The following is a 20,590-nucleotide window of genomic DNA, read 5'->3' on the forward strand; positions in this document are numbered from 1 at the left end:
TTCAAAATACCTTCCCGGGACATACTTTAGTCCATAGACTCATTCCTGAAAGTTTCATTTTCATAACCTAACCCCTTTCCAAGATAGCCAGAAGTAGCTAAAGTAGAATTTTACCTCTTTCCTTGGTAAGCTAAAGATCATAATTGTGAAATAGGCTACCTCCATTTCTATGGGCTATGCATAATTTAGATAAAGTGAAGCTATTTGATTATGCCTAAATTGCTTACCATGATGATGAATCTTCAAATGAACTTCTAGGCTCCTCAGGAATCTTGTTATTGTCATCTTGGATAGAAAGAGAAGCTACTTGGGGTGTGGCAAGGGGCTGGAACATATATCCTGAAATGCTATTTTAAATACCATCTAGTACTTGGTCACCATCGACTGCATTTTCTGACAAATCAGAATAGTCACTTTCAGAATTTCATGAGGTCATATTTATTCACTAGGTAAATTTTCACTAGTATAGGAATCCACAGATTTTTTAGATTTGAATTTTCACAAATGAAGAGCATTGTCATATTCATAGGAATCAGATTCTGCTAATTCTTTTCCGTTTCATGGTTTTTCAATTTTTTTTCTTTAGCAACCTTGTTCATAATTAAATAAAAAAAACTAATTTTTTTTAGCTGAAAGTAAGGAGCGACATTAAAACTTAAAACGAACAGAAATTACTTCGTATATGAAAGGAGATGCTTCCTCATCAACGCCCTGCTCTTTACGCTAAAGTTTTTTACTGTTTTAAAAAGAAGAGTTGAGAGAAAGAATCAAACTTCAGCGTAAAGAGCGGGGCGTTGATGAGGAAGCATCTCCTTTCATATACGAAGTAATTTCTGTTCGTTTTAAGTTTTAATGTCGCTCCTTACTTTCCAGATTCTTACATTGTCAGATTCGTAGGAATCAGATTCTGCTAATTCTTTTCCGTTTCATGGTTTTTCAATTTTTTTTTCTTTAGCAACCTTGTTCATAATTAAATAAAAAAAAACTAATTTTTTTTTGCTGAAAGTAAGGAGCGACATTAAAACTTAAAACGAACAGAAATTACTTCGTATATGAAAGGAGATGCTTCCTCATCAACGCCCCGCTCTTTACGCTAAAGTTTTTTTACTGAGCGGGGCGTTGATGAGGAAGCATCTCCTTTTATATACGAAGTAATTTCTGTTCGCTTTAAGTTTTAATGTCGCTCCTTACTTTCAGCTAAAAAAAATAGTTTTTTTTTATTTAATTTCTGAACGTTTTTGAATTAATGCATGTTTGGTTTTGGCTCTCCGCACATAAATTATTAAAGTGAAATTTGTATATTAATTCTTTTTTTTTGGCTAAATGGCTTTCCCTTAGTTTTGATCAGACGATTTTGAGAAATAAGGGGTGGAGAAGGTGGCCTAGTTGCCCTCAAATTTTTCGGTTACTTAAAAAGGAAACTAGGACTTTTAATTTTTAACGAACGTTTTTATTAGTAAAAAATTTACGTAACTTAAGAATTAACTTACGTAACAAACTTTCATAATCTTATATTTTTATTATGTATACGAGGGGGTTTGTACCCTCGTTAATACCTCGCTCTTTACACTAAATCGTAAGTTTTGTCCCAATTCTTTAAGAATGACCCCTGAATCAGAAAGGCCGTAGAATACATAGTTGAAATCACTAAAAATACTTTAGCATAAAGAGCGAGTTATTTATCTCCTCCTAAATAACTCGCTCTTTATGCTAAAGTATTTTTAGAACCCCTCATATGCGTAATAATCTCTATTCGTTTTAAGTTCCAATGCTACTCCTTCCTTTCATTTGAAAACACGTTTTCATGTTTATTTTTCATTGTTTTCTTATAGTAATGCTAGAAAATCCTGAGCCCTTTTCATTGAATTTTTCTTCCCCCATGACAGATTCCTCCAAGGAAAGATCCTCCAAAATAGCCCCCTCCCCTCAACCCCACCCCAAACAAAATAAAATCCCCCTGAAAACGTCTGTACACTTCCCAATAACCATTACTATATGTAAACACTGGTCAAAGTTTGTAACTTGCAGCCCCTCCCCCAGGGATTGTGGCGGAGTACGTCATCCCCAAAGACATAGTTATTATGGTTTTCGACTATGATGAACAAAATGGCTATCTCAAAATTTTGATCCGTTGAATTTGGGAAAAAATGAGCGTGGGAGGGGGCCTAGATGCCCTCCGATTTTTTTGGTCACTTAAAAAGGGCACTAGAACTTTTCCGTTAGAATGAGCCCTCTTGCAACATTCTAGGACCACTTGGTCGATACGATGACCCCTGGAAATATATATATATATATATATATATATATATATATATATATATATATATATATATATATATATATATATATATATATATATATATATACACGCACCCGTGATTTGTCTTCTGGCAAAAAATACAAAATTCCACATTTTTGTAGATAGGAGCTTGAAACTTCTACAGTAGGGTTCGCTGATACGCTGAATCTGATGGTGTCATTTTCGTTAAGATTCTATCACTTTTAGGGGGTGTTTCCTCCTATTTTCTTAAATAAGGCAAATTTTCTCAGGGTAAGACTGAGAAACTTTTGATGGGTAAGACTAAACTCGATGAAACTTATATATTTAAAATCAGTATTAAAATGCGGTTCTTTTGATGTAGTTATTGATATCAAAATTCAATTTTTTAGAGTTTTGGTTGCTATTGAGCCGGGTCGCTCCCTACTACAGTTCGTTACCACGAACTGTTTGAACACATTCTCAGACGTTCTAATTCAATGTTGCTTGTAGCAACTAAAAGAAAAATTGCTGTAAACTCGGCCTTTTAGGTATAAATAGGCCTAGGATAGCTCTAGAAGGCTAAATATGTTTTTATATTGATATCCTTGGTGCTTTAAATACCCAGGTTTACCTCCATAACTTCTAATGCTTGAGCAATTATTAACCCTCTATGAAGGCTAATCTTGAGATGAAACAATTAAATAAAAAATAAATTGTGCTAGAATTGGATTTGCCATTCAAAACTTTTCCTAAATATAATCTTCTTACCACAAAGACTACAGCCCCTCCCCTCTGCCCCTTTTAATGAGACAAAATAAAGCTATAGATTATATTCAAATTCAGATAATAGTTGATTAAAATGGAAGCGACCCCAAAACATGATTCATAAAAAATTGTATATTATAGCCGGAAGTAAAAATATCATAAATACTATTGTATTATAAACATTTTAATATTATAGAAAATTATATATACTTGTATGTTGAATAGTAAAAATTTGTTGTAACCTAGGATTTTGAAAATTTGCATACTTTTAGAAATAGAAATTAAACTCCCCCAAAAAGGGGTGTCATCTTGATGGAAACTGAAAAAAAATTCAAATTTTTCTCAAAGAAATGATGTGCATAAGTTAAACTGGAATTTAAAGAATTGGGTTTGAGGGGTGGTAGCTCTTCTTATATTTAGGATAACCCTAGATATACTATGGAAAACAAACAGAAATTAAATGAAAAAGGTTTTTCAAATGAAAGTTTAAAGTTTCATCGAAATTTTAAACAAGAAGAAATTATTCCGTATGTTAGGGGGCTGTTCCTGAACCCCCTGCTCTTTCCGCTAAGTTTGATTCTTCGGTCCAATTCTTTGACATCATGTCCCAATTAACGACTGCCTAAACATACCGCTGATACAAAATAAGAACTCATTTTAAACTGCTATAATACTTTAGCGTAAAGAACAGAATTTTCAGGAGGGTGAGACTCATCCCATATACGCGGAATAGTTTCTGTTCATTTTAGATTTTAATGTCACTCTTTACTTTCATTTGAGAAAACTTTTTTTTAGCTTATGAATGTACAAGGCCAAATTTTAGAGTGGGATCTCAGTTTTCTTCCAAGTGAGTTGGAGGATATTAAGGCAACTATAAACCCTGTAAGGTTTTACACGGGGTCAGGGTCTCCCCCCCCCCTCGATGTAAGAAAATCTACTAGAAATAAGGGAATTTCTTTTAGCCTGAGGAGGATTCACCCTATTTGTCTGTTTTTCCTTGTAAAATTAAGCTTTTTAGTTCCCTTTCTACAAATTTGTTTTATGTTCTTTTATGCTCCAGTTCAGAGTTGATTGAAGAGTGAAATTTCGGTCAGTAGATCAAAGACAAATGTCACCCAACATTAATTGGATGTCTGTTAAAATTAGTTTGTTTGGCTTTAATCCCGACAGAAATTCCATCCTCGTAATTAATGTTCGAAATGCGAATAACAATACTTGTACCGGCGCGCGCCAGGGAATTTCACTTGGCTCGGCCGTAGTTCAAATCTAGTAGTGAAATGTGTAGACGGTTATATTGCTTGGTGGTTAACTTTTTTTTTTCTAATAGTGCTTGTATATATATATATATATATATATATATATATATATATATATATATATATATATATATATATATATATATATATATATATATATATATATATATATATATATATATATATATATATATGTAATTATAACAGGAAATGGGAGCTGGTAATCGGTTATTAAATTCTTCAGTATTTGTCAACTTTGCATGAGCCGTTCTGAATGAAGCAAAAATGAGAGTTTTCTATATTGATATATCACTGGGAAGGCTAAATATTGAAATAAGCAAGTCCATTTGGAATAATTAAATGCTATCATCACATGTCAGGGGCGGGTCCTTTCGATATTTCAATAGCATTTTTGCACTGTTCGAACCATATTGTTGCTTCGCAGCACATAATGGCAAAAATTAGCACTTTGTTATGGAGCAATTCCCTTTGTTGCCGGGAAATTGCCCTATAGCTTTAAATTTCTGGTTGAACGAGCCTTTGGCCGATATTATGTATCTACTGGTTCAATACAATCACCTGTGGTGAAAAACAATTCTTGTCCAACTTTATTCGTAATCACACGCACATTCTTTTCGTTTTTAGATCTATATGCTTGAGGTCTCTACTCAAAGCAACAGATTTCCCAGAAAAAATAAACAAACTAAATAACCCCTCTTGTCGGTCAATTTGGTCTATAATATGCCAGTGGTAATACAGAAGGCGTTATGTGACAGAACTATACAGGAGATCGGAAAAACCGAAAAATAAATGTCAGGTTTTGTTAGGGTTCTTAGCAATCATTTTTGGTAGAACAAGAAGGATTATGTAGCATCCAAGATACGGTGAAAACGACTCTTGATACTAAAAGTTTTAGTGTAAAACAATCCCAGAAAGCGGAAAATCGAGGCATGACCCCTTTTGAAAACAAAGAAAATTTTAAAATATTTTGACAACCAAATAAGGTACGGAAAAATATCTGAATAATCGATCTAATATTTCAGTTTAAGAGGATGGACCATAAACTTTAGTTTGTTTTAAACATTTTACATTATGGCTTTTGATTTAGTGCTGTCGAATTGTAGTCTTAAAGATTGTGGAGTATTTTCTATGCTTTATACAAGAATATTTCCCATGATCCAAGTTCGACTTTTATGTTCTTTCATTAAACTTTCCTTGTCCAGTCGCATACAAATGAAACCTCGTCTTGTTTTCTTTTATCGGTGGTCTGTCACACGACAGCTATTTTTAATTCGGCTATAATGAATTATTTTGTAAATTCATTATTTATCCTTTAAAAGTAGACACTTATTTATTATTCAGGTTCATATTATTTGAATATAATAAATTCTTTATTTAATAGGACATAATTAATTGAATGCTCTTATGTTAGAGAGCCGCTGTGACTGCAAGGGCTTTATCAATTGAATGCTCCTAAATGATATCAACAGCAATTAAATTCCAAATTGAACCTGAGCTTTCTTTTGTGTTAGCTATTAACATCTGAATTATAGATCAGTTCCCTGATTCGGTGACAATTTCTGTGATTATTGCCAGCTTGGAAAATGCTTTTTAATTGTTTGGTTCGAAATAACGCCTGGGATTTTCTCCATTGTTTGTTCACGATTTCTAGGCAATTTGGAAAATCGTAAAAACTTGAATATCTTAAGAGGGGCAGTGGGTTGACAGTTTGAAGTGCTTTATTCTTCTGAATGCCGCTGAAAGACCTCCGTGAGGCCAACAGTTGGTTTTTGTCAACTAGAGAGCGTCTTTTTCACTTTTTCCTGCCTTCAAAGCTCAAAGAAACCAGTATATATCGTTCAGAAACTTGTGTGTCCCTCGTATTTATGCCGTGTCACGCGTTTACGTGCTGTGATTATAGTTCGTATTATAGTGGCAGTAGTTCATGGCTTGAAAATGATTTTTGTGACAAGGAATCACTGTTCTTAAAGCTTATTGAGGCAGAAGATGCTGTTTTGAGTCTACCTCCAAGACCGCCTCGGAGGTTTAGCCTACCAGTTCCCGAAAGATCTAAGAAGAGGTAATGAAATACTTTTAAATTCTCAAGGAACTTTACTATTTCAGATATAGTTATTATTACTTCTCTTTTGTTTTTAACTGTTTGGCAATTACACCCCCTATAATCTGGAGAAAAAATTTATCATGTAGCCAATGTCCCTTGACTATCCAAATATAGACCCCTCCTTCCCCCCACCAATAAAAACTCTGGAGATTTGCTCCGGCTGAAAAGAAAGGGGGCTGTTTCACATAAAGCAATTATTCAAGCCAATAAAGGTTTATACGAAAGCTTTTATGTGATTAATTAAAAGAAGACCTTTTTCAAAAAAAAATTGAAGAAAAGTAAATATCCACATTAAAACCCAAGACGAGGAGATATGATTTCATTTAACAAGTTACATTTCAAACTAACAGAAAATACCACGAATAAAATAATAAGACTTAAAATCTTATCCAGGATTTGTTTTTCTTTTTTTCGGGGTGGGGCCACAAAAAACTTCGGAAAACATGTCAAAAATTCGTTTATGTTCATTTTTGTTATGCTTTTACGAGTAGGACAAACATATCGCAGGGGGGAGGGGCCATTTCAATGCCATGCGGATTAATTTCTAGCTTTAGCCCCCCTTTCCCTCATGATCATCCTGGTTACATTGCTTTTATATTTATATGTGACCAAGGAAACAATTTATTTATGACTTTTAAATAATTGACTTCCTATATCGAAAAATCAACTTTCTTGTCATTATTCTCTGTAAAATGTAAATTATTGTAGCAGCTTTAGAAATTGGTTGTAGTTAGAAATTCGTTGCTTGACAGTTATAGGAAATAGGAAGGAGAAGACATCCAAACTTAACTATAAATGGAACTAATGTCGTTGCCTTCCACAAAATTTTGACGATTGTTTTATTTAATTCGTCTGTCCCTGTCGCTTTCACAAAGCAACCTGTCCACACTCCTAAAAAAAAATTCTTCCTACTTGCGCGATCCTTTGGGTCATTGAGTGGACATACTTTTGACTATTGGTCTTTGATCTTAATCCCCCTGATTGGTAATGGTGGCGAAGTCTTGATTCCTGTCTAAACATTTGTTCAGAACGGGTTGTCACGACAAAGCAATCAGGTTTGAAACGATTGAGAAGTGTGGTTTTGTTTTTTGTAATTAACTATTGTTATTTTTATTTAGTTGACCCTAAGGTTATGACCGAATTGTGGGAAAAGTAATGAGGAATGCTTTTCTCCATGGTCCTTTGATGTTTTTTATAGCAATAATGACACCTCATTCAACTGAACCAAGTTTCTTGTTTTTGTGTTTAAAAGAATTCACACAATAGCCTACTGGCTAACGCCTATTCACAATGATATTTTACTACTACCGAAATTCAGCTATCTCTAGTTTTTAGCCAATCAGAATTTTAAAAAAAAGTTTCTGGTTTGGCATCAACAAATCAAAAAATTATATGAAATAATGCGCTATTATTAGCGCTAGCTGAATCTTATTATTAGTAAAATCTCATTGTGAATGGGCCTTTACTCATCTTTTATTGAATTTATAATCCAGCATTTAAAGACAGTTTCAAGACTGTTCGTTCAAAACTGAATGGACAAAGTGATAAAAGACAAACAACGAAACTGATGAGATCCGTAACTGGATCGAATAAAAGTACGACCCTTGTGCCCAATTTCGTACCCAGGCGGGAATTAAGATGTTTGAACCCCCACCAAGTTTTGTTCGGCTCGTAAAACGTAATAAAAATGTATATGCAAAAATTCTGGTGCGCTTTTGAAAGTTTTTGTGCAACCCTCTCCCCTCCCAACCCAACCAAATTTTGGATACGTCCTTGCTTGTGCCCCCTGTTGATTTACATCATGGTGGAAATAAAGAGCCGAGTTATTGAGATGTTTATTAAATCCATTGGCTTAAATAGTAGAAAAAAGAAGAAGAACAGAGTAAATAAATAAGAAACAAGAGCCAGAAGCTCATATGGCACGTTTGACGAGGTCAGGCACGTCAAGAAGCACCGAACTCGCAAAAGCGCTAGAAATCTCTCCAACTCCCCCAAAGAGATTGGATCCGGTCCGGTTATATCAATCACGTACCTAGAACTTGTGCTTTTCTCGAACTCACCAAAGCACTAGAAATCCCCCGAACTCCCACAAAGAGATCGGATTCAGTTATTCAATCACGTATCTAGAACTTGTGCTTATTCTTCTCATCAAGTTTCACCCCAATCTCTCCGCTTTAATTGTTTTCCAAGATTTCCATTTCCCCCCTCCACCCCCAATGCCCCCAGCTCCAATCGGAATTGAAAATGGAGCATCTGAGACATGAGATTTTTCTATATATCAAGTTTCATTAAGATCCGATCACCCATTCGTAAGATAAACATACCTCAGTATTTACGAATTCCCCCTCCCCTTTCAGCCCCTCCAGATGGTCGAATTGGGGAAAAAACTGTTATCAAGTCAATTTTTGCAGGTCCCTGACACGCCAACCAATTTTCAACGTCCTAGCGTCCAGAAGTACCGAACTCGCCAAATCACTGGACCCCCCCCCAACTCCTCCAAAGAGAGTGAATCTGATCTGGTTATGTCAATCACATATCTAGGACTTGTGTTTATTCTTCCCACCAAGTTTCATTGCGATCTCTAAGTGTTTTCCAAGATTTCCGCTTTCCCCTCCAACTCCCCCCAATGTCACCGGATCCGATTGAGATTTAAAATAAGAGCTCTGAGACACAAGGCTGTTCTAAATATAAAATTGCATTAAGATCCGATCTCCTGTTCGTAAGTTAAAAATACCTAATTTTTTATATTTTTCCGAATTAACCGTCCCTCCACTCCACCCTTCACCACATTGTCGGATCGAGGGAGCGACTATTTCTAATTCAATTTGATCCGGTTCCTGATACGCCTGCCAACTTTCATCGTCCTAGCTTATCTGGAGGTGCCCGAACTAGCAAAACTGGTACCGACAGACCGACGGACAGAAATTGCGATCGCTATAAGACGGGTAAGTGCCATAAAAAACATAAAATGCCGTTACCTAAAAATTACATGAAGCGCACATAAAAACACGCTATCCAAAAATAGTAATGGATACATTAGGTCGTATTGCATGTTGGGAATACTATAGACATTTATAATAAAATGGAAGGGGTCCACCCTAGAAAAAAGGCTTTATTTTGCAATTGTATCACTTGCTCATCCAAGTACTGCCTCCCTTTGATTGATAATTTAGTAGTGTTAACCTGAGTGGGATGTCCTATTCTGCAACCACTTTATAGTCGGGAATGCGGGCGAGGACAGGGAAGGGTTCAAAAGCTGTAATCCTGTCTCAAGAGTACTTTATGTGACTTCTCCAAAAAGTAGTTTTTGCTAAAGAGCAAAAAAGCCTTTTACTTTATTTAGCACCAAAGAAGGTATTTTTATTTTCAATAAATTTGCCTGATTTGTTAGATACTTTTCAATTCCAAACTGTAGCCAAAGCTTCAGAAAGCGGGGGGTGTCATAAAAAAAAGAAAAAAGAATGCTGTGAAATTTTGCTCTGGCTTGGTGAATGGATAGGTTTGAATCAAGCAAATCTAGTAATCCAAGTATCTTACACTCTGCAGTTTGCAGTGTCCTTTTAGTGCAAATTGCTGTTGTAGTCTTGTTGCATGTAAATTTCATAAAGTTCTTGTAAAATTTAAAAAAAAGTAATCAATAAAAATTTTGCTCTGAAAATTTACCTGTTTCTGTTCAATTCCTCACCCTATTGCTTGGAGATGTACCTGCTACTGGTGATTTAAACACATTTTGTAAAAGTAAGTACACTGTTTGCTCGTTGTAAACATTATAATATATCTAATTAACACTAAGAACTTGCCTTAAAAAGGAGGCTGTTATTTGTTTTATCAGAAAGTGAAGACTTGGGGGTGATATATCAATAAATTAGTTATTCACTCTGTCAGAAAGGTACATAAGAGCAGATAACAATCGCAGTGATATTGTGACACTGGAAAATTCACAAATTTAAGTTTTAAGTAATATCATAGCTTTGGACGCGGTGAATACTCTGAAGCTTGTGAAGGTAGTGATCCAAGTTTCTTACGGTCAGCAGTTTGCACTGAAAGGACAGCAGTTTACGCTGTCCTTTCAGTCCAAATTACAGCTGTAGGCTTGTTTGGCTTGTAGTCCTATTCATGTTTGAAACGGTGCGTCAGCCTTAAGAGGATTAACTTATTTTATTTTCGCAAAATATTTTAGGGTTTCAGAATTATGAAACCCCTGGAGCAAAATTATCAAAATTTAAGTGTATAGGCCTATATAATGTTTTTTCCCTTTTCTTTTTTGCTTTTTACGCTCCGTCTTTTTTCTGTTGGAATGACGGGCGATAAATAAATAAATAAATAAAAAACTATTATTAACATTGTGCAATAAATTTGCATACATTTGTATTTTCCCCTTTTACGCAATTTTGCAGCGGTGGCAATATAGTTCAAGTAAGCTGACCACGTCATTCATTAATCGGATAAGCGAAACCTATTAAATGGGGTATTTATAAACCCCAAAAAACTGAAATAGGATAGAATTGTAAAAAGGGAGAGTCATTGGAAACATCGTACAATTCTTAGGATCCGAAATTGAAGGAGAGGGTCGACGATCAATGCCCCATCAATGCATAATGATCTATGATCAATGCACTTCGGCATTTTTGCGCTGTTTTAACATTGTATTTTGAATATTCTTGATCCTTCAAAAGTTTATACGTGGAATTCAAATCTCTTGAACATGTTTTTGCGTTATCGATAAATCGCAATTTCAATCTCTCCGTAAAGAATCTAAAAATTTTGTCTAATACTGCCATAAAAATCCACTCCCAGCAATAATCAGTATGACAAGACTACTATTGATTACTACCTCTTATTCTTTTTCTTCGAGAAATCTTGATAAGGAAATGTCAAAGACTGACGAAGAATTTCTTTCTTTATTGTTGATTACATCTCGATTTTAACACCATGAAATTCGTAGGCTCCCTGGCCCGTATATCGTGTTCGCCATTTTTTATACGGTTTCTCTGTGGGAATCTTTTCGTACGATCCAGTGAGCGAAAAGACCCCTGGGTTGATTTTCTTCTCGGGTCGTCACTGCGGAAAAGAAACATCCTGTCGTTTTTTCCCTTTTAGCGGAACGTCTTGATCAAGAGGATTAAGTAGCCGCAAGGATTTTCTGTTTTTGAGATTTTCAAGTATCCAATAGTAAGGTGCAAAAGGTCAGGTTCTTTCCTTTTCACTTCAGAAGTTTTAGTTGATTCTATCAGTTGGTATCGTGTCATATTAATTACTACCTCGCAAAAATACAAGCAGTGACTCATTAGATAGTGTGGGTTTTCGGCGATAAAAAATCCCATTTCGATCATTTTAATTGTGCGGGTGCTATTGACGAGCAAGCTTGTGATACTGTTACCATTGATTTGGAATGGGAAATCTTTGATGTGTGACGAATGTCTTGTTTGTACCAGGAAAAAAAGAGAATCAAAATGATGTGTTTTCGCAAGACGGAATCAGAATATGAGATGTTATCTCGCTCTGATTCTTTTATTTTTAAGTTGTCTCATGACGAATTAAGTTTTATTTTACCGTTTTGTGAAATGAGGTATGTTTCTTTCATTTATCTTGCTTCTCATTTATAAGGCTTTATTTTTCAAGAGGTATTACGCAGCCATTGTTTACCTCTTAACCTACCTAAGCCCATGCTTCAGGTCTTGTATCTCTGCATCCATATGTTTGGTATCCATGTACGACCTGTTGCGTAGCCTCTTTGGGAAATCTCCTTGATGAGGGGATTTTGACGGTCATGGAAAAGAGTTGCATCTGGAGAATGACATTTTCTGAAATCAGTTCAGAACCTAAATTTTTACCCAGGAAGGTTTTTTCAAGCTCCTACTTTGACTCCTTCCTTATTTCTAGGATTAAACAATTGTTTAGAAGATAAGTCTATAGAGTGGTGTCAATTTGTGAAAATTTAGGTGGAGAGAATGGATTTTCAAAATCTAGGTGGTGGCAACTTTGTTGTCCTTTTCTTCGCTTTTTCAATTAAAATACCAACAAAATTATTTTTCAAAATAGGTAGGAGCATCTGCCGCCCCCTGCCCCTACCTATCCTGTTTTATTTTTCCGGATCTATATCTGTCTTAATGTTGAAACACTATGTTTTTTCTTAGTTTTAGATTGAGTCTGCTTTTCATTGACTCTACAATTTGAAAATTTAGTTCTAATGACTTGGGTAGGATCTTAAAACATATTAGGATTATTTTTTTCGATTCTCAGATATTTTTCAAAATTCTTCAAAATCTTATACATCCTGGTTTAGCAAAGTTATTAGGCGTAAAATACTTTATTTAGGCCTTGCGTGTATTGTTGATAAAAGTTTCAAAATGAAAAAAATGTAACAAGGAAAAAAAAGATGAGGATAATTCCAGCCAGTGAAAAAGAAGAAGAATACACAAATATTTCGTTCGAGTCCTCCTCTCAGCCATCATCAGTGCCAAAAATGAAGTAATGGTTAAAAAATGCATATTTAAAAATACATTATTCATTATTTTATGAATACATTAATATATTAATCACAGCCCTTACCTCATATGAAGTAAAAAGGTACTTATCGGTTATATAATAGACACTCGCGAAGTGAAGTTCGATTAATGCTAATGAAATGAAACAAAATATGATGAATATATAATAGTTTAGAAACAAATTTGGGCTATATATTTGCACATTAGGGGGGGGGGGTGGAGGTAAAGCGTATCATATATTAAATGCGTAAACTTACCATTGTTGTATTTAATATATGCTATGCTTAACCCCCTCCCTAATGTGCAAATATATAGCCCAAACTTTTGATAAAGCTAATGATATAAAAAAATATGAAAATATAATACTTAATTAGGAAAATTGAAAAATTACAACTTAGAATTATGTACCCAGAACGCAGAAATATCGTTAAAAGGAGGTCTTCCTTTTGCCTTTACTGCCGCCCACCACATGTACTCTACTAAGTATCATTGTAAATGATGGCGGGATATACCTCGATGCCGTTTATTACGTCACTTTACGGAACCCCACGTTCTCTCTACTTTATGGATAGAGGCGCAGGTTTACTATATAACCGATTATTATTATAACGGTGTCAATTATATAACCGATAAGTGATGTTAAAACACCTCAACAAACGTAAACAATGGAATATCTGCAAATTGGCCCACTAGTGAAATTTTTTCAATATCTAACTCATTTTTGAGAACAAGTATAAGATGCGCCCTTCTGTTTTGGACGATAATGTGGAGATTAGATCTGAAGCCAACGTTTTTTTTCTATTTCTCCCTTTATTTTGGTTACTCTCAGCAAATCGACCGACTAGTGAAATCTTTCAGAATATCTAACTCATTTTTGAGAAAAAGTGTTAGATACGTCCTTCTCTTGTGAACGACAATGTGGATATTGGGATTGAAGCCAGTGTTTTTTTTCTACTTCCTGCTTTATTTTGGTTACTTAAGACTTACTATTGCATCCTGCCTTTTTTAGAAATTGATAGCCGGTGTTATTTTCCCATCCGGGAGCTGATACCTTATACTTGAGAAAGTGCCCGCCAGGAAGTATTCTCGGTGGCACACATACACAAAAACATAACAACTTTGGACCGGAGGAAAAACGAAAGGAGAAGCTACTGTGTTTGCTGACGGATTTTTTTTTGCTATTTAGTAATGTGTAATTAAAATCTACTTTATTTGTTCTTGACACTTAATGCATCATCACCTTTTTTTTTATGATATCTAAATGAACATAGTTTCAAGACTTTAAACTTCAAGACTGAAACACATAGGCTAGTTGATGACACTTAGTGTCATCAACTATGTCAATCAACTATTTTTCAGAAAATAAAAACACTTTCTGAATCCAGGTATGCCAAATTATAGATATAATAACTACTGTTGGCAAGGCCGTGTACTGGGGGGGGATGGATTTACCACCCCCCTCTCTCCTGAAATTTTGTCCAACTAAGTAAAATGTAAAAATACATATAAACAAATTTTTCTGCGAATTTTATGAAGTTTTTTGGGCAACCTCATAAAAAACACCCCCCCCCCATCGAAGAAAATACTGGATGCGCCCTTGACAGTAGAGCATAAATACTGTCCAAGAATAGACTGAATGATTATGAAGTGTAAATTAACGCACCTTTAGTTCTGCAATTCGAACGTCTTCTTGGCAACTGTTGTCTGACCTAAACTAAGTTTAATTTTCTTTCATTAGATTTTACACCAAAGCTGTATTAACTTGTCTAATAATAAGCTAATTAACCGTAATTTTTAACTTTGCTCGTATGTCGAAAGTTTATTTGTTTGAGAAGTTTTTGTTGATTTTCCTTTTAGTAACGCTCCGGTTTGAACAAGCCATTAATGGCTTGACAAAGTGGATGCAATTGGTAAAGTTAGCGTATAAATTGCCAGGTGATCGAAAGTAAATGCCGAGCTATCTAATAATCATGCAATTAACCACTAGTGTAGTATGGTGTGTGTAATTACAAGATCATCAATTCAGAATGTCTTCAATTTAGACAATAAGAAAGATTCGATTGTATCCTGGGTGGCACACCATCAGTGTTTGCTGTTATTCCTTGTTCCTTTCAAGTTTGGCATCATTGTTCATTGCATTTGTGTTTGCTTTTGGTTTCTTCATTTAGAGTAATGTGTTCCAGTTTTATATTTGAAATCTTTTATAGTTTATTTTCGGCTTGTTTTACATCCTATTTTCGCCTTTAACTCTTCTCGGAAAAGTTTCTTTTTTAAAGTTTAATTTCTATCTGTTTTTAAATTGACATAGTTATTTTTAAGATTGAACTTTAAATTTTGTTAGTAATTTGTGATAAAGGTTGGCTAAAAACGTTGGCGATAAAGGTTGCACTCTTACAAAAAGTAACTTACAAAAAGTACATTTCTCGGGGTTTCTGTTGTTCCCTAGCCTCGATACAGTAGGTAGCACGGGCCATCGGTCTTCAAATTGCTCTGCTGGGGCTCCTGCCTCTTACCCTCATAAATGACCTTCTCTTCATTTGGGCGGTGCTTGGATTTTTGGCCGTCGGGGAGCTAAAGTTTGCTAAAGTTTTGATTTTTTCTTGGTTTGATTAGGCTCTGAGGCTGGGATTTATTTTCCTTTTTTAAGGGGGGGGGGCAATTAAAAAAAATAAATGATGATTTGAACAAGAAGTACCCGAAAAATGAGGATGAATTTAGGATTATTTGGAAGGAGACCCCATGGCCTCTCCTCCTGAACACGTCTATGGGCTTGGTGATTTTTATTAAGCGGGTATTTCCAAAATCTTGAGGTCTAACTTGTAGTAACTATTCGTAAAGGTGGTTTAGCTTGTAATTTTATTAGATGGGGTAATTTTTGCAATTTTTCATACTTTGTCTAGACTTGGAATTCCTCAAATTTCATATTTCAACTCAGAATCATTAAACTAGGAATCTTGCAGTTTTTAATTTGATTTTTTTTTTCGTGGGTCAAATTGGAAATTTTAATATTTGTCGTTTGAATCCTTTCACTAAAATTTAAATTGCTCAGATTCCAAATGCCACATAAGTTCAGAATATTCCAAAGCTCTTATCAAGGTCGTATCCAAGACTTTTTCTTGGGGGGGAGGGGGTTACATTTTTTTTGCAAAACAGAATTTTTTTGCTTATATGTGTTTTTTTCTTTGGGGGGGATACAAACCCGATAACCCCACTGGGTATGGCCTTAGGTCCTACTAACGTGAGTAAACATTCAGTTGTCAATTCTCAAACCTGAAAAGATTATCATTTGAATATTAAATGTATTGATGGTTTTCCATTTTCTAATCTAGACTTCCTGTTTTCTTCTTTTTTTACTGTTTATTGTGTAGCCTATTTCATAAACCCATTTTAGCTGGTGTTTTTGAGAAGAAGACAATTACGTTTAACACGAAATAACACAATAGTCTGATTAGATTCAATAAAGCTACGCGGATCGTTCCTTTTTGCCAAGTTGCTCTCTGTACTACTTTTACTAAATATAAATTTTCTCTTTGGCATTGTTTCAATTATTTTATGCAAAAATAATAATTACCGCATTTAAAACATTTTTATATTTTTTTTCCAATTAACTAAATGTAGTAATGAAATAATTTCAAAATGCTAATGTAATCTGAAGTCATAATTGAATGATCAGTTTTAGTTCCAAAGTAGAATTTGTGAATAGGTCTGTTGAGTGTGTCTTATTTTCAGGCACGATGACTTGTCTTACCAGCGATCATTGAGCGAAACAATGACTACCTTAAGCTCAAGAAACTCGATGTTCTTACCCCCTCCTCACTCAGGACAAAGCACTTACACTTTGGATAGGTTAAGTGACTCTTCAGATGGGAGTCACAGACCTTTAAAGAAGCAAAATTCTTTATCGGGGGATAGTAGTTTGGGAGATCATATAAGAATTCATAGAAATGTTGGAACAAGTGTGGTTAAATATGGACCAAGTACAACTGTAAAGGTGAGTCTTGTTTTCGTTATCTTGAGAAAACAACAACAATATCCTCCCCCTAGTCAGGGTTAACTTGGAAAAATAAAAATAGGTATAGTAATAAACAAAATGAACAGAAATGGAGTGAAAACACTGGTAAATAATGGAAGTTTACTAACTTTCATTTCTTAGTTAATCAAAAAAGTAGTTTGAGAATTTGTAAATATGGAATCCTAGCCCGCATATAATATTGCTTTTGCCAGATACCAGCTGCCAAAACTGGACATCGATTTTGAGTTTTGATTTTTTATTCTTGTTTTTTTTTTTTTTTTTTTGAAATTTTACAATGTTTTGTGCATTTCTCCTAGCCAAGGCGTTTTTTTGACCGAGATATCTTTAGACGACAACACTAGCAAAATAGTTCCGTAAAATACGCCTGTATTGCTAGCGGTTTATTTTTGGGTAGGTATTTTTTTTCTTGACGTATAATGCGTGGCTTGAATATATATATATATATATATATATATATATATATATATATATATATATATATATATATATATATATATATATATATATATATATATATATATATAAATAAATATAGTTGTCTGTGTGTGTGTGTGTGTGTCGAGTGACGTCATGTTTGTGTATCGACTGACGTCATCTTTGTTGATTGACGAAATTACACACCGGGACATCGGGGCACAAATGACGGCCGGGACATCTATATATGTATAAATAAGTTGTCTGTGTGTCGAGTGACGTCATGTTTGTGTGTCGACTGACGTCATGTTTGTTGATTGACGAAATTACACACCGGGACATCGGGACACAAATGACGACCGGGACACCGGGACATAGGGAATATAAATAACGACCGGGACACTCAAAGAGAAAGCGACCGGGACACAAGGAATGTTCGATTAGCAATCACCATCAACAAAGCACCGGGACACAAATGACGACCGGGACACAGGGAATATAAATGACGACCAGGATACTCAAAGAGAAATTACAGACCGGAACACCGGAACACAAATGACGACCGGGACACCGGGACACAGGGAATATAAATGACGACCGCAACACTCAAAGAGAAATTACAGACTGGGACACTGGGACATAAATGACGACCGGGATTCAGGGAAACAACAACAACGGGGACGCCGGGGGCACAGGGGGATATATAAATGACGACAGGGACACAGGGAATGTTCGATTAGCAATCACCATCAACAAAGCTCAAGGGCAATCATTAGAATAATGAGGTATAGATCTGAATACAGATTGTTTTTCCCATGGACAATTATATGTTGCATGTTCAAGAGTCGGTAAACCTGACAATCTATTTATATGCACAGACAATGTGACAGACAAGAATGTTGTACACTCGCAAGTTTTACGTAGTTAAAAATATATATATATATATATATATATATATATATATATATATATATATATATATATATATATATATATATATATATATATATATATATATATACATATATATATATATATATATATATATATATATATATATATATACATATATATATATATATATATATATATATATATATATATATATATATATATATATATATATATATATATATATATATATATATATTCACAGGTGGGACACAGGGACACAACTACAATGGCGCGTAACTAATATGGCGCGTAACGACTTTCGCGCGCGGGGGGGCTTGGGGGGGGGGCGCGATGCGCCCCCACCAACTAGGTGCTGGGGTATATATATATATATATATATATATATATATATATATATATATATATATATATATATATATATATATATATATATATATATATATCTATATTCACAGGTGGGACACAGGGACACAACTACAATGGCGCGTAACTAATATGGCGCATAATATATATACTATATTATGATAATATATATATATATAATATATATACTATCACAACTATATATATATATATATATATATATATATATATATATATATATATATATATATATATATATATATATATATACACGATTTGACAACCTAAGTAGGGTATATCGATAAGTCAAAAAAATTCAGACACACGGAGAAAAAAAAACGAAGACAATAAAGTTAAGAAATGAAACTTTAGAGGATTCTGATATCAGAGTTGACAATTGTCTTCTACAGACGAAGTATCAAACTAATAAAAGAATCAATATACCTTAAAATATCCGAAATTGTATATTTCGTGTGTGTGTGTGTACACATATATACTCGGGTATATCGAGAAGTCGAAAAAAATTCAGACACACGAAAAAAAAAATTGAAGACAGTAAAGTTAAAAAATGAAACTTAAGAGGATTCTGATAACAGAGTTGACAATCGTCTTCAACAGACGAAGTATCAAACTAATAAATGAATGAATATACCTCAAAATATACGAAATTGTAAGTCAGTTGTACATTTTAAAAACAATTTTAAATTTGATTTTAAACTTTATTAATTCTTTTTATAGTTTGATGAATTTAGCGTAAGAAATGGCATTAGGGGAACAATAAAATTTTCTTGGGTCTAATGTAATATGTTTCGTTAGTTATATTATTAAAAGTTAAAGCACTGCAAAAAACAATATACATCTCGGGTTTTTTTCAGTCATGTAAGTATCCAATATGTTTATATTGAAAATGCCAGCTTGCTACAACGATATACAGACAACATAAGAAATATTTCAACTAAAATATAAAAAGAAATTTAGTTCTTTACCTAAACAGAAGCGTGGCTTAAAACAATAATTAATCATATATAGTGTTCCCTTTTCGCTCTATGAACCCACGTAATCTTACCGGCAATAAAGGGCCACACACAGATAAATTTAGTGCCTTCAGTTTCTTTTTTTCGTGTACATAGTGATAACTTAAAAAAAGAGAACTAAGGAAGGTTAAAAATTTCATGTACCTTTTACTTCAAAATTTTCTAACTTTCTTGGAAAAATACTACTTTCTAATGTACTTTAATGTCCAGCGGTGTCAGGAAATTTAGGGGGGGGTGGGCAAAATGTACTCTTCATAATCCAGGGGACGAAAGAGAAAATAATGGGGCAATTTATGAAGACAGTGAATAAATCAGTAAATACAACCTAAGGGGATACTATTTACACTATTTAAAATCCAGGGGAGGGCAAATTTGTTTTTTTTTTATATTTCGTGCATGAAAATGCCAAAAAATGGCTTTTTTAATATAAATAACTCAAAAAAGTACTCTTAAAAATGTAGAAGGGTTCATACCCTCCCATGCCCCCTCTAATTGATGCCACTGCTAATGCCTCTATTTTGGAAAAAATTAAAATAGTACAAATGAATTACCTATGGCAACCTTTCTCACACAGACTTGATAAGCTAATTATCTTAAAACACGTTTCATTATCAATCTACATAAGCCGTGTATATCAGAGCGAGAAGTACTCATGCCACTTTTCGTTTTCTGTAAAAAACATGCTTGTCTGGATCTTGATTATAAAACCAATTAAAAGAGGAACTACTTATTCTACTTTACATTTGCTCATTAAAAGACAAAAAAGTAATTACGAGAAAAACACTAAAGATTAGTAATATAGGGTGCAATACTGCAGCCGCTGCGCCCTCCAGTATCCACTTGTACTTCTGTCATCCACATAGGGAGTATACTGGAGCCAATTCGAGTTATAAATCCTCGCATCTGTTCTTTGAGATAAGAACGTTCCTAAAAACGTTGT

The 20,590-nt window shown here is 34.3% G+C and overlaps 1 protein-coding gene across 1 annotated transcript in view; it reads left to right on the forward strand.

The window, feature by feature from the left end:
- Window positions 1-20,590, forward strand: part of LOC136038051 (focal adhesion kinase 1-like) — a gene marked incomplete in the record, with an annotated part of 165,226 nt that overhangs the window by 8,376 nt on the left and 136,260 nt on the right. Inside the window, 2 exon segments of the mRNA XM_065721003.1 lie at window positions 6,215-6,361; window positions 16,621-16,882. Of these exon segments, the coding sequence (XP_065577075.1) occupies window positions 16,661-16,882 (222 nt within the window).

The sequence above is a fragment of the Artemia franciscana genome, chromosome 17, assembly GCF_032884065.1.
Source record: "Artemia franciscana chromosome 17, ASM3288406v1, whole genome shotgun sequence".
Taxonomy (NCBI): domain Eukaryota; kingdom Metazoa; phylum Arthropoda; class Branchiopoda; order Anostraca; family Artemiidae; genus Artemia; species Artemia franciscana.